Genomic DNA, 14343 nt, shown 5'->3' on the forward strand with positions numbered 1-14343 from the left:
GTTCTGAGTGGGCAAATAATTGTCATGTCTATTTCAGGCTCAACATCAGCTAATCTAAAACATCAGTAAGTAACATAAACATAAGCTTCATTTATTTAGCTGGCTAAAGTGGGCTAAACCTGTCCTGTCCTAACTGTGTATATCAGTTAGTCAGCATATCATGATTTAGAAAAGAAAAAGAAACTGTGTGTGTAAGAGAGGAACCCTGGTTTACTGAGTAGCAGTGCAATAGACGTGTGTGTGTGTGTTTGTGTGTGTGTGTGTGTAAAAAGGGGAATCCTGGTCTACAGAGTAGCAATGCAATATACGTGTTTGTGTGTGTGTTTGTGAGTGAGAGTGTGTGTGTGTGTATGTATGTGTGTGTGTAACCGTGTGTGTATGTCTGTGTGTGTGTGTGTGTGTGTGTGTGTGTGTAAAAAGGGGAATCCTGGTCCACAGAGTAACAGTGCAATAGACGTGTGTTTCACTGTATGTGTGTGTGTGTGTGTATGTGTGTGTGTGTCTGTGTGTGTGTATGTCTGTGTGTGTGTGTGGAAGAGGGAAATCCTGGTCTACAGAGTAGCAATGCAACAGATGTGTGTGTTTAAGTGTGTATTTGTGTGTGTGTGTATGTCTGTGTGTGTGTGTGTTGGAGGGGAATCCTGGTCTACAGAGTGGCTCTTCACATGTAATCCCGTTCTGGATACGTAAGTGTGTTTAAACGTGTGTGTGTACTCACCTGAGGCTGCTGAGGGATATTTACAAAGCTGGGGTCTCTGGGGCCCACACTGACAAAGCGCTGGGCGGGGGACGTGCTCGGTGTGGAGTAAGCTGCAGGGGAAAACACACACACACACAGTTGTAACATTAATATTTTTATGATCAAACGTATAACTGTTTTTCTAAGCTGAATTGTGTTAAGATGATTTAGAATTCCATACATCTGACAATCAATTAAAGGACAAAGATATCAGACACACACACACTAGACCAAAAAAAAAATCAATCGTAACTGTTTATCTAAACATGAATTGCATTACAACAGTGTAAGATATGGACATACAGGCGCTCGTGTGGTGCAGTGGTCATTACACTGATCCACCACTGCTGGGACTCGATCCCAGAGATTTTCACTTTAATTCATAAATGGTTTTTTTGACAAAGTTTGTGTTTCTTTGTGTTATTTATTTACAAAAATAACAATTTCAGAAATGATTAGGATCCCATGACAGTTATGACATGCAAGTCACTTACAAGCACATGTAAACTTCAAACGTCAACTGTACATCAGGGGTGAAGATTCGTACCCTGCACTTTCTATTATACATATCACATTTGCACACTAGTTTTATTTAATTTTTTTATATACGTTTTAGTTTAAATGTTATTGTAATATATATATAATTAGTTATTGTCTCTATATACACCGATGAGGCATAACATTATGACCACCTTCCTAATATTGTGTTGGTCCCCCTTTTACTGCCCCATACACAACAAACTGTTGCACTGTGTATTCTGACACCTTTCTATCAGAACCAGCTTTAACTTCTTCAGCAGTTTGAGCTACAGTAGCTCGTCTGTTGGACTGGCTGCCCATGACCCTTTCCCCAGTTGACCACTGTTCCTTCCTTGGATCACTTTTGATAGATACTGACCACTGCAGACCGGGAACACCCCACGAGAGCTGCAGTTTTGGAGATGCTCTGACCCAGTCGTCTAGCCATCACAATTTGGCCCTCAAATCCTCACGCTTGTACATTTTTCCTGCTTCTAACATCAACTTTGAGGATAATATGTTCACTTGCTGCCTAATATATCCCCCCCACTAACAGGTGACATGATAAGAGAAAATCAGTGTTATTCACTTCACCTGTCAGTGGTCATAATGTTATTCCTGGTATGTGTATTTGTTAATCTATTTATGCTTTTATTTTCTATTTTCAGCTTTGTACTTTGCACAGTTTAAGAAGTTTGCCCAGGTTGTTGGGCCGTGTTTTACACTGTATAGAGCTGTGTATGTGACAAATCTTAAATCTTGATTTATTTGAAGTGGTGCTCGGTTGGCACAGCTGTCTATTACGCTTGCCCACCACTACACAAACAGAGCTGCCTATGTCTGAAGGGGGTAGTGGCCGAAGTCCTGAAATGGACTGCTGCCCTGTCCTGGGTATTCCTGCCTTCTGCCACCATCATTTTGTTTTGGACTCTTTATAAATCAGAGATTCACTTCTAAAATGTGAATTTAGTTTGGTCTGCAGTCAGTGTAACATTATTTAATAAACATAACTTGTAGCTTTACTAGTAAGCTTATATATTAAAAAAATAATGTAAGCTAATATAGACCTGGTGATTTTGTTTCAACCATTAAAAATAAATTTTAATATGATGCTGATGAGATACCATGTGATAATTCTGGTTATTAATCGGTGCGACTCTGCAGTGTCTTACTTACTTGGCGAGGTGGGTGAAGTGCCTCCTCCCTCGGTCGTGGTGGAGGGAGGTTTGGAGTCTGGCACGGGCAGTGGCACAGGCCGCGCCATGGGCGGGGGCGGTGGAGGGGGCAACATAGGCGTGGGCAAGAATGGGTTGTGAACCTTCCCTTGACTGCTGCCGTTGGGCTGTGTAGGAGAGAGAGAGAGATCAAAAACACACAACGATTAGTCTGAACCGTTCACGTTCTATTTCCTTCAGCACACCGGACACGCACACACGCCAGCAGGCACAACAACAAAGTCTTAATCTCATGCACAACCCACAAATCTAACGCAGCCCCTTGTGTGGGTGTGGGTGTGTGCGTGTACGTGCGCTTCGGAGGCGTCGATGCTCAGCAATTTTTCCACTGCTTCTGGTCATAAAGAATTCTGCTGCTCTGCGCACTTTGGCGTCCATAATCTATTACCAAAGCAGCACGCAGCCTCTCCCTACCGTCAGGGCCGCGCCGGGTCATTTTCACGCGGGGACCAGATTTATCACCACACAACACAACACAACACAAACTATCCACCAAACACACACACTTAGAGTAAACCGGGATATGTCACAACGGATCAGACTGAGGTGTCTCAAGGGCATCAGTAACTGCTCTTTAATTAGGATTATTCAGCATCATTGAGAATGTGTACAATGTAGCTGCTAAATAGCAAGAATAATCACGGTCATTTAAAAAAAGTGCAAACAAGTGCTTTGTGATTATTCATTAATAATTAAAACGTGTAACAAATGGCGTACACGGTGTAACCTATTATCATTGCTAATTAACGTGACGTGTCAATCACTGTGGGCTTCAGAACCTGAGGCTGTAAGGATCCCGTGTGAACTGAAGCCACATACAATCTTCTGACACACACACACACTTCAGATGGAAAGTGCAAATGAAGTGCAGGCATCCATGCTCGGTATTGATTCAGCGTCTAGACGCAAATATATCAACTATCAATCTGCAGACGCGCCGTCAAGACTGTTTCCAGCAAGTCAGCTCTCAGCAAGGAGGACCAGGACAGAATTTCACACTGATACACACATACTGTACGTTCCTACAATCACATGAATGCTTAAACACACACACACACACACACACACACACACACACTTTTTCATCTGTGATCTGTAAGCATAAATCAGTCTGACTGTACAACCACTCTAGTCAGTACCAGAGAATCACAGTGTTGATACTGAAACCTACCATGATGGTGAAAAAAATCTTTACCCAATTTTCTCATAATTTTGTCACGGCCAGTTCTCAACAACTGATCTTTTGTGCTCTGATTTAAATCACAGTTTAAGAATGCACTTTCTAAGCAACATACAAACTGCGCTGGATGAGGAAGGATCACATAAGTGAGCGGTCTAAAAAGAAAAGGTGAAAGATATTGAAAGTGCATCATTAAATGTTCTGTGTGATTCACTGATTGACATTTATAGGCATTTAGCAGATGATTTTATCCAAAGCGACTTACATCTGCGACAGTAGACAATCAGGGTTCAGGGCCTTACTCAGGGGCCAACAGTGGCAACCTGGCAGTTGTGGGGCTTGAATCAGCAACCTTCTGATTACTAGTCCAGTATCTTAACCGCTGAGCTATCACTGCCCTTTTGTCTACCAGTGAAACCATTTATCCTGAGAACCTAACAGCATATCAATGCCCTTCTGACACCTTCTGAGCATCTTTACAGGAAGGAAAACAATCACACCTGCTTTCAGTAACTAGAAGTAACGTCTGTGTAACGCTCAAGTTTTAAAAACACTTTTAATTTTCCTTCTCAGAAACATATTTATGAGAGAAAGTAACAGATAAAACAGGACCGACTACATAACTGTGTCTGTCAAAGGAAAAAACGTATACCTCAGACTGCCTTCACACTGATAAATCATTCACCAGTTAGTTTACTCTGTCACATTAATCATTTCTGATACCTTGTGAGCGCAGATTGCTCCCACATCAAGGTGCATGATGAGCTGCACTTTTTAACCCTTTGTGTCCTCTATCAGCAGCATGATGGCAGTGAGTGCTAACATTAGCATGTTTTAAAAAACAGCCAAAGTACTTCATATTTTAGACTGTTATACATTATTAGTTCCCTGAGCATAAAAGCATGAATAAGAAGAACCCACCTCAACCAATAATAATTCATTTTAACTTCTTTGATCATTTTATCATTTTGGTTGGCTTTCACTTCCCCCTTGGCACGGTTGCCAGGTACTTATGAAAGGCATTCAAACCAAATACAGTTAAGCTGACAATACAGTTATTTACCCATAAGAACTTGAGAAAGACAGACATTAAGGCTCTTCTCTGTAATTCTGTACTAGCACCAATGTACCTGTCTGTCTGTCTGTCTGTCTGTCTGTCTGTCTGTCTATATATCCATCTATCTACCTGTCTGTCTGGCTGTCTGTCTGTCTATCTATTTATCTAAAAAGTGCAGTGAGGAATCACACATTCTGGATAAGAGCATCTGCTAAATGCTCTGAATGTGACTCTTTAAATCATATTGCTAAGCTAATTAGTTTGACAATAGTAGTAAGTGGTTGCATGTTCATTTCCACAGAGTGAAGCAATTCATTTTCAAGTGGCAATTACTTCTTCTTTTATGCCATGAGTGTTTGTTCAGTATACCTGGCAACCTGGAGGTGCTATTTTTGCCACCTGATACTCTTTAAAAGTGAATGTTCCTTAGCTAGTTAGTCTTTTCATTATTAAAAGGAGCACCGGGTATAATGTGTCTGATATTTGGGCTCTTAAGGTTGCTTGGGCATGTTTTTATTTTGCCTCTTTTAGTGGCAGCAGGTGGTGATACAGCACAGCCACAACAGCTTAGCCAATGAACTTCCATATGATAAACGTGGTAGATCCGTGGTAGCTCAATAGTTGGGGGGCTGGACTTGTAATTAAAAGGTTGCTGGTTTAAGCCCCATTACAGCCAGGCTGTCACTGTTGTGCCCTTGAGCAAAGCCCCTAACCCTCAACTGTTTGGACTGATTGATTAACGACTGTAAGTCATTGTGAATAAAAGAATCTGTTAAGTATTGTTTTACATGAATGTGATACCCCGTTTTATGCAAACGTTAAAAACTCTCTTATTGGCAGGTTACATTTAATAAGAGGACTCATCATGTTTAAAGTGTTTTGTGGAGCTGCACGGTAATTAATGCAAACACCGGGCTGAAGTGGAGCTCCTACGATAAAGAACTGAGACCTTGGCAGAGATCTAGCAAACCTGACACTACATCAGAATAACACTGAGCAGCTGTTTACAGCTGATGTTCCTTTTTTTCAGGTGAGTTCAGCCAAAATGCTTACAGATCCTTACAGATATTTACATTAATACTGACTTCCTATGAGTTTGACTCAGCAAAGCAGTTTAGTTTTTGACTTTGGGGGTACACTAATCATGGGGGTACACTAATCATCCAAAAGGGGTGTCCCAATACTTTTGTCCATATAGTGTATTATATTCATTTACTCATATAACATGACTGTAACACACAGCTCATAACTGTTCCCAAGATCTCTGATTTTCATAATAGGGGTAAACTATAAGGCCAAATGTATTTGGACACCTGACAGTGAGCTAGTTAGACCATTCTTTTGTTCAGCTGCACAACAGCCACTCCTCTGAGAAGGCTTCTTACAAGACAAATGTCTGTGGGAATTTGTGCCCATTCAGTCAAAACATTTGTATGGCTGGTCACTGATGTTGGTCAAGAAAGCCTCAATTGATGTTCCAGTTCATTCCAGAGCTGTTCAGAGGGGTAGAGGTCAAGAGTTCTGTGCAGGACACTAGAATTTCTTTTTGTCTATATAGACAAGATAGAAGGATAAGGCCTTCCCTAAATGATTACTGCAGAGCTGGAAACATAGAATTTCCTTTATATAATTGATTTATTACACATGAATTAAAAATTTATTAAAAAATGTGTCCCAATACTGTGGTGACCCAATATAGTGTGTTATATTCATTTACTCATATAGCATGGCTGTAACACACACACAAACACACACAAACACACACACACACACACACTACTGTACATCATGGTTTGTTAGATCTCTGATTTCCATAATAGGTCATTACTTTACACTACATGGTACATGGGTGAGTTTTTTGTTTTTGTACGGATGTAAAATGCTTCTTACATTCAGGAAGCCCACCTGTCCAGCTTGCTGACTACTGTCAGGACAGACAAGTTGGACAAACTCCTTGAGCGTCTCCTGCGGATGGTAGCGGATGGCCGGGTGGGAGAAGTAGGAGCCGGGCTGCTGGATGATCGGCGACGTCGGGAAATGAAGGCTTGACGGCGTGGCGTGAGGACTCGCTGCAAAGACAAAAGAAGGACAGAGAAGTGGTCAGTCAGATCCTCTCACATACTATGGTAAGTGAGACCACAGATGGATCAAAACACATGTGACTGAGGACTCGCAGAAAGGTGAAGCACGTTTCTAAAGCCCCGGCGCACACGTACATTCACTCAGATATGAGGTGACATTTTCACAAACATGGATCGATATTTGCACACCCTGTGGAGCGAACGACAATACACACTCAAACACACGAGTGCCTCACGCACCTGCTCCTAACAACGACAACACACTCCTCACAACTACATAATTTATGTCGACAGCACTTCAAATATCAACAGTGCTAATTTGACTCAGTGAAGCAGTGGCACATGTGAACTAAAACCTGGAGACACACTGACTGACTGACTGCTGCTGCTGTTTTTCACTACACTACACTACACTACATCACAACCCAGCAAAACTTCCCATATACGTCACATCGTGCATGTGATGACGGGAGGAATTTGTGATGCTGTTTAAAGCCATTCGCTTCTAGGTGAACAGTGAATGCTGGAGTGAATCTGAAATACTCCCCTTGGTTGTAAAGCTGTATTCCTGTACAGAACTCATTTTTAAATACATTTTAGTTAAGTACACATTTAAAATTTGGCTTTTGAATATCAGGGGTTTTAGGGGTGTGTAAATTACGCTGTCCCGCTACCGCCAAGATTTGGACCCCCGGATTTTGTCCGGTCAGGCCTTTACAAAGTCATGATTGGCTGTCTGAAAAGGGAATGGCCCAACAGCCTAGCCATTGGGAGGTGAACTTGTCAGTGCGCTTTCAGTTCTGGTCCCAAGCCCAGATAAAAATAAGTAGGTGTGTGTGTCAATTTAGGTATGCAGACCAGAATGATCCACTGTGTCCTTAATACGGGTTTAGCTGCGCTTACAGTCAGAATAAAAACTTCCCTTGTATGTAGTGTCCATTTATTATTATTATTATTATTTTATTCTAGGATGTTACATAAAGCTCTAATTATAATTATAACTTGGGGTCCCAAAGTTTCAGTCTAGGAATTCAAATTATTTATTGCAATACACAATTCATAGTCAAAGCTTTTTAAAGTTCTATGTAGAATATAATGTATAACCAGGACAAAAAAATACAAATGACCACATCACACCAGTTCTCAGATCCTTATACCACCTACCAGCTACAGGATGGATTTTACCGTGTTATTACTGCTTAATACATCACTTATGCATTACGCTCTAGTGGCACAGCGATCTATTACGCTAGTAAACCACCACTGCAGGCTACGATTGGCTATGTCTGAGGGGGGAGGAATGGCCGATGCACTGCTATAGATTGGCACCCTCTCCAGGTTATTCCTGACCTGCTCCCAGTGTTTCCCCGTGGAACCTGACCTACATCGCGTCTTACCGGGGTAGAGCGGTTGATAAAAATACAATGAAATGAAATACATTTCTGATCTTGTGGTAGTGTACAATCTTAGATTATTAGTCTGTCAGAAATAATCCTGAGGAAGGAGCATTTAGTTACTACGCTGCCCTCAGTTAAAACAAACACTGGATTAGAAATGCGCTGGAATCTTTAATGCAAACTGGAAAAGACTACCATTCTTCCTCCTTTAACAGAAGCATTTTAACTGTGTGTCTTACGTGTTTTAATATTGATTCTACTTTATATAACTGTAATTATTTCCCCCGTATTTTTAAATCTCTTTGAATAAAGTACGAAGCACCTGCCCTGTCCCGCCCTGCCAATAATCCTGTTCTGGACTATTGAAGCACACAGCATTTACAACTTGATTTATTTCCAAAGAACTGCTATGTATTGTGCCATCTGGCAGAAACGTACAATGGAGGCTTATAAAGCCGAAACGTGATAAGTGTAAGTATTACAGAGGGACGACACTGAAGGCCGTGTGCTTTCACACCTCCGAGGCTGGCCATTTTACATAGTACTGAGACTGACAGGCCCTTAATGGATTGAGGCTTATCAAGTATTTAATTGTAACCGGCACAATCTAATTAGGCGGCTCTTAATAGAGGTAATATTCGGTTATTGGTTATTAGTATAAAGCCCGGGACGTGCGCGGCACTGCCTCTTTAAGCCTGTGATGTATTGCAGCTCAGTTAATAAGCCTGTGCACTTTCTCCCTTTTCCAGTCTCTCCTCTGTCCTGCCTGTCCCCTCTCTCTCTCTCTCTCTCTCTCTCTCTCTCTCTCTCTCCTTTCTCTCTCTCTCTCTCTCTCTCTCTCTCTCTCTCTCTCTCTCTCTCCTTTCTTTCTCTCTCTGGCTGGCTTTCGTTCTCTCTATCGCCCTCTCTCTCTTGCAGTGGAGATGGTAAGCTGATACTATATAAACATTGTTAAAGCCACAGCTCCCTGCTGCAGTAATTCACTTAGCTTAGGCCGTGATTTATGGTTCTGTCAATAGGGGGTGACTTGGAACTCTGGTTGCTCGGGCTGCGGTGTAGCCATTGTATTTACAGTAATAATAGAATGGATTTGCTTTATCCTGCCCGTCCTAACGTTGGATGATGTCGTGATTTAATCCCTTCATTTTTGTGCCTCTTTTTTCCTATTCCGGAGATTGAATGTACACTTTTGAGTAAAGGTGAAGAGAAAACATTGAAACCGCTCCTTCCTCTACTGAGCACCGCAGTGGCACACACCAGCCGATCCGCAAGATACAACCTTTCCAAATGCTGAGTCAGATCTTGTCCACAGTAAAACAAATATATATGAAAATGCCGGGGTGGCTCGGTGGGTAGCACTATCGCCTTACTGCAGGAAGGTCCTGGGTTTGATTCCCAGGTGGAGCGGTCCAGGTCCTTTCTGTGTGAAGTTTGCATGTTCTCCCCTTGTCTGTGTGGGTTTCCTCCGGTAGCTCCGGTTTCCTCCCACAGTCCAAAGACGTGCAAGTAAGGTGAACTGGAGATACAAAATTTGTCCATGACTTGAGCTGATAAGCTTGTGTAACCAGTAACTACCTGTTCTGTCATGATTGTGTGTAATACATGACGTTAAAATCCTAATAAATTATGAAATAAATAAAATTGTTGATTCAAATGTTTGAATCTTCCCACGATGAGACACTCAGACTCGACAAACAAGTTTACATACATACTTGTAATAAACATGTTATGTCATGGCAGTCCTGGAGGTTTAATGATCTGTAACTAAAGTGTGTTCATGTGTTTGTTGTGGCATCTGGCACAGACGTACTTTCCATCACAGATCAAATATTCCAGAATGTAGTTATTTCAGATTCCATAAACATAATTCCACGCCCTGATCGAGGAGAGCTGCAGACTATCACAACATGCATGTAGTCGCTGGCCACTTCTTCAGCAGAGGTCACATTTAAGGCATCAATAAAGAACCCCGCTGACCTCCCTCCCTTAGATATTGTTGTATCTAATTGTGTTTACTGGATGCCCAGCCTGGTCAACAGAATGGCTTAGATATGACCTCAAGAGTTCAAGATCTCAGCGGTGGCGGGTTAGTGCTTTAGACCTCTGCACCATCTGAGCTCCCCATATTCCATTAACTTACTTAAACCAGATCTAGCCATAACAAAACCAGTCATGCCTTTATTTCTGAGGAATTTGTTGAAACATGCAACTGTGTCCAAGATTTCACCTTTTGGCTGATTATTTGAGTTTGTCCTGCTTTCCCAATGTACTAGTTCCACTGGCAGTTAACAGGTCTTGACCATGATACCAGCACCCCAATGCTTGACAGTATGTACAGTATTGTTGGGTTTTGATATAAATCACTAGTGGTGACTCTACTGCCCAACACTGCATCCTCAACAGCATAATCTAAACCCACACACTCTGTCCTTAAAAGTAAGAATCAAAACTGTGTTGTTGAAGTTGTGCAACACTACATGCTATGCCCTAATATTAAAATGTGTTTTTAACAGATATATTTAATTGGTTAGAAATACAAAGTTAGTGCCTGAAAGACCAAAACAAACAAACAAAGTTTTCGACAAATAATACCCACTAATTCTCTCAAGAAGTACTCTAACAGGTCAATGCCACACTGGGCCTCACTGCATTTTTACACTCCTGGGCAATTTTTAATTCCAAGGGTCTTACTGAGCCACTTGTCCACTTGGCCTTTGATTGGTTCCATCTTTGACCTTCAATGGCAGCCTGCATGCACCAACACAGACTTATACAGTGCCCTAAAACACCCTCAACCAAGATATATTCAAGCAGTATAAAAAAACATTATTCATTATGTAGATTTTCTATGGTAATTGAGCAGGTCAAAATGCTGACAGACTTTGTGATGTAGACGTTTTCGCCTGCGCAATCCATAATCCAACTGTTACCTTCATGAAATACTTAAACAGCATATGGTTCCCTCTACATTATTCTAAGAAGTGGATCCAATTGGCAGCGCTGTGTTTATCTGGAGGCAACATGTTGAGACTGGACTGGTTCACGGTGGTTTCCTGCAGCCAAACTAAACAATCTGTCAAAACATTCACCTTTCTGAGGTTACGCTCTCACCTGCTCTGTAATTTAAATCATTACCGGATCGAGCCTCAGAAATTCTTACTTCAGCCTTCTCTGTAGCCACGTTACTGGCTGCTCACCAGCTAATGCCAAGGAGAGCCGAACGATCCAGAGACCTCTCGTGTCAATTATGCAAATGGTCTTAGTCAATTAGCTTGTCTGAAGGAAAAAAAAGAACTTTTCTTCCACACAGCGATAGATTCTGGAATGATTACCAATTACTCAAATGGCTCGCTCACATGTCATACTCAAGTTCACTTAATGATGGATATTTGGACAGAAATCTGCGAGTAAACAAAATCTGACCATTTTGTCAAAGCGGCCCAAAGACATAATTCTTCACAGACTTGTTAACTTCTCTCATACCCTCTCTGATAAGCTTCCAACAACGTGTATAAAGGGAAAAACCCATTCTCATGCTGAAAGAAGCCTGTGAAAGTCCAGACTTTGTAAAAGGAGGGGTAGGATAAGCGTAATACCAAAATACACTTCTACAGGACTGAAAATGCCCAGAAGACATGTTTGCCTCAACTACAACCACCACCAGAGCAAATCCAGGCTCTGCTATGCAGCCACTGTTGGGACCTTGAGCAAGGTCCTTAACCCTCTCTGCTTCAGGGGTGCCGTACGATGGCTGACCCTGCGCTCTGACCCCAGCTTCCAAACAAGCTGGGATATGCGAAGAAAGAATTTCATTGTACTGTAAAACTGTATATGTATATATGACAAATAAAGGATAGTTACCTTTACTGGTAATTGTATTCATCACGCAGCATTTAAACATTTACCAGGTCTCACTTCACACTTTAACTATAAAATTCCACGCAGTGTAAGGTACCACGCTACATACAGTGAATTAGTTTTCCATCCCAAACACCTTCCCTCTACTTAACTCCACATTCTCTCAGTGATTCTGTGCTAATTTGCTCATAAATCAGTGCATTATGTGACTGCACCATTTTAACAAGTAATTTAATTTTCAGTACAAAAAAACAACAGCTTCTTTACCTCTGAATCACTCCGGCTCCCACAAATGGTTCCCTCGGACTCTGTGCTAATGTTTTAAATTATCTGTCACAACAGGTGTCCACATCATTTTCGGTAATGTGTTGGTTTCTGTTTAATTGTCAAAGTTTTGTCCTAATAAATTGGCTGGAATGCACTGGCTTGCATTTACACGTTAGCCACTTCCTGTAATCTCCATTATGTGTCAGTGTTAAAGTGCATGTGTAAAAATTCTGACTCTGGTACTCAATCTTTCATTCTTGCCAACAGAAAACTTGATGGGAGTTTGGCGCCTTTATGTGACACGTATTAAATTCTTCTGTTACAGCAGGGTTTTTAAACCAACCCTTGGACGTCATGCAGCCCATCTATTTATAAATAATCACTAAAATAAAGTAATAACTGTAAGGTGGGCCACATTTGTACCTTAATAACCATAACAACAGTTTTTTTATGTAAAGTTCTTAAAACTCACATAACATAACATGTTAACAGACTTCCTTGTTTAAGCTAATTGTCTGTCTGTGGTGCTCAACCTGTCACAAGGCATTGATCAGGGCATGAACATAAAACAATCTAGGACTGCAGTCACCTCAATAATTCTGAAATGAAAGAAGCCTGGCACAAGCTTACACTTGGCTGTCTAGACAAATTTGTCATCAGGGCAAGAAAGGCCTTGGCCAGGGAGGTTAGAAAGAACCAAAAGAGCTTCAAAAGCCCTGTGCAGAGTTGGGAAAACCTGTTGGCTGGTGAACCATCTCTGCAGCACTCCATTAATCAGGGCTTACTGGCAGAGTGGCAAGAAGGAAACCACTGTCAAGTAAAAGGCATATGACAGCCTGCTCGGAGTTTGCTAAATAGCATGTAAAGGCAACATGAGGGAAAAGATTCTCTGGTCTCTAAACTCTAAGCACTGTGTCTGATGAAAACCAGACACTGCACATCATCTGACCACAATGGAGGCAACATCATGCCACAAGGGTGCTTTTCAGCGGTGGGACGGGAAGATGGGTAAGGACTGAGGGACGGATGAATGCAGCCAAATACATGTATATAGAAGAAAAGCTCCTTCAGAACAAATGTGAATTAGTTTATAGTACTTTTCAACACAGCAATGGCCTGAAGCATACAGCCAAAACAATAACAGATTGGCTTTGGGACAAGACTCTTGTCTTTGAGTGGCCTAGCCAAAGGCTCAGAATCAAACATTTGTGGAAACACCTAAAGAAGAAACACATAAGCTCCCAAATCCAGTTAGATGGAGCTTGTGATGATGTGCCATGAAGAATGGAATAAACTACTAAATCTAGGTGTCCAAAGCATATAGAGACGCACCCAGGATGACTTGCAGGAGTTTTGCAAAGTGCTTAAAAAGGGTTGGAATACTCTTGTGAATAAGGGACTTAATTATCAGATTTTTTATTAATTTTCATTCTTACTCTAACTCTTTCTTTTTTATTATTATGGGTTATTAGGTGTGGATTGATTTGAAATAACTGAAAATGCAAATATATTCAATTTCACAACACAATCAAGTGTGCAAAATTCAAAGGGTATAAATCCACTGTATGACAGGGCTGTCTTGATTTGGCATTCAAGCCCAAACCCAACAACACTGGTGGTGGTGGGTTTATAATCTGAGGCTGTTTTGTTGCCAATGGTACTGGTGCATTGCAAAAAGTGGATAGAACAATGGAAGCCAAACCCTCAGCCATTAAAAAAAACAGTTTTGTTTTAATGTATCACCTAATATGAGACTTCTATCTGCAGCAGAAAGTAGAAGAAATCTTTATCTCTGATAACAGCAAGTAAGTTAAAAGTTCGTCTGTGCTGCAGAGGTGGTGGGTGGCCTGGCAGGAATCGGAAGGGGGTCTTGCTGACATGAATTCGCGAGAGCAAATATGGAAACGATAATGACGAGCTGAAAAGAGGGCCGACTCCGGCAGCTGGTCGAGAGCGGCTTCTGTGTCGCCATTGTGGTGGTGTCTGCATGAGGGCTGCGCTCCCAATAAA

General features: G+C 41.5%; 1 protein-coding gene across 4 annotated transcripts in view; it reads right to left on the minus strand.

Moving 5' to 3' along the window:
* nfia (nuclear factor I/A) overlaps positions 1–14343 on the minus strand; it is a 224705-nt gene that overhangs the window by 17009 nt on the left and 193353 nt on the right. For 3 of the 4 annotated variants that reach the window (XM_063013138.1, XM_063013136.1, XM_063013140.1), the window contains 3 exons: positions 6621–6799; positions 2435–2600; positions 719–810 (listed from right to left, as the gene is read on the minus strand). In XM_063013138.1, the coding sequence (XP_062869208.1) occupies positions 719–810; positions 2435–2600; positions 6621–6799 (437 nt within the window). The remainder of the gene's footprint in view (positions 1–718; positions 811–2434; positions 2601–6620; positions 6800–14343) is intronic. The other variant, XM_063013137.1, reaches the window with a different exon arrangement.

The sequence above is a fragment of the Trichomycterus rosablanca genome, chromosome 17 (assembly GCF_030014385.1).
Source record: "Trichomycterus rosablanca isolate fTriRos1 chromosome 17, fTriRos1.hap1, whole genome shotgun sequence".
NCBI lineage: Eukaryota > Metazoa > Chordata > Actinopteri > Siluriformes > Trichomycteridae > Trichomycterus > Trichomycterus rosablanca.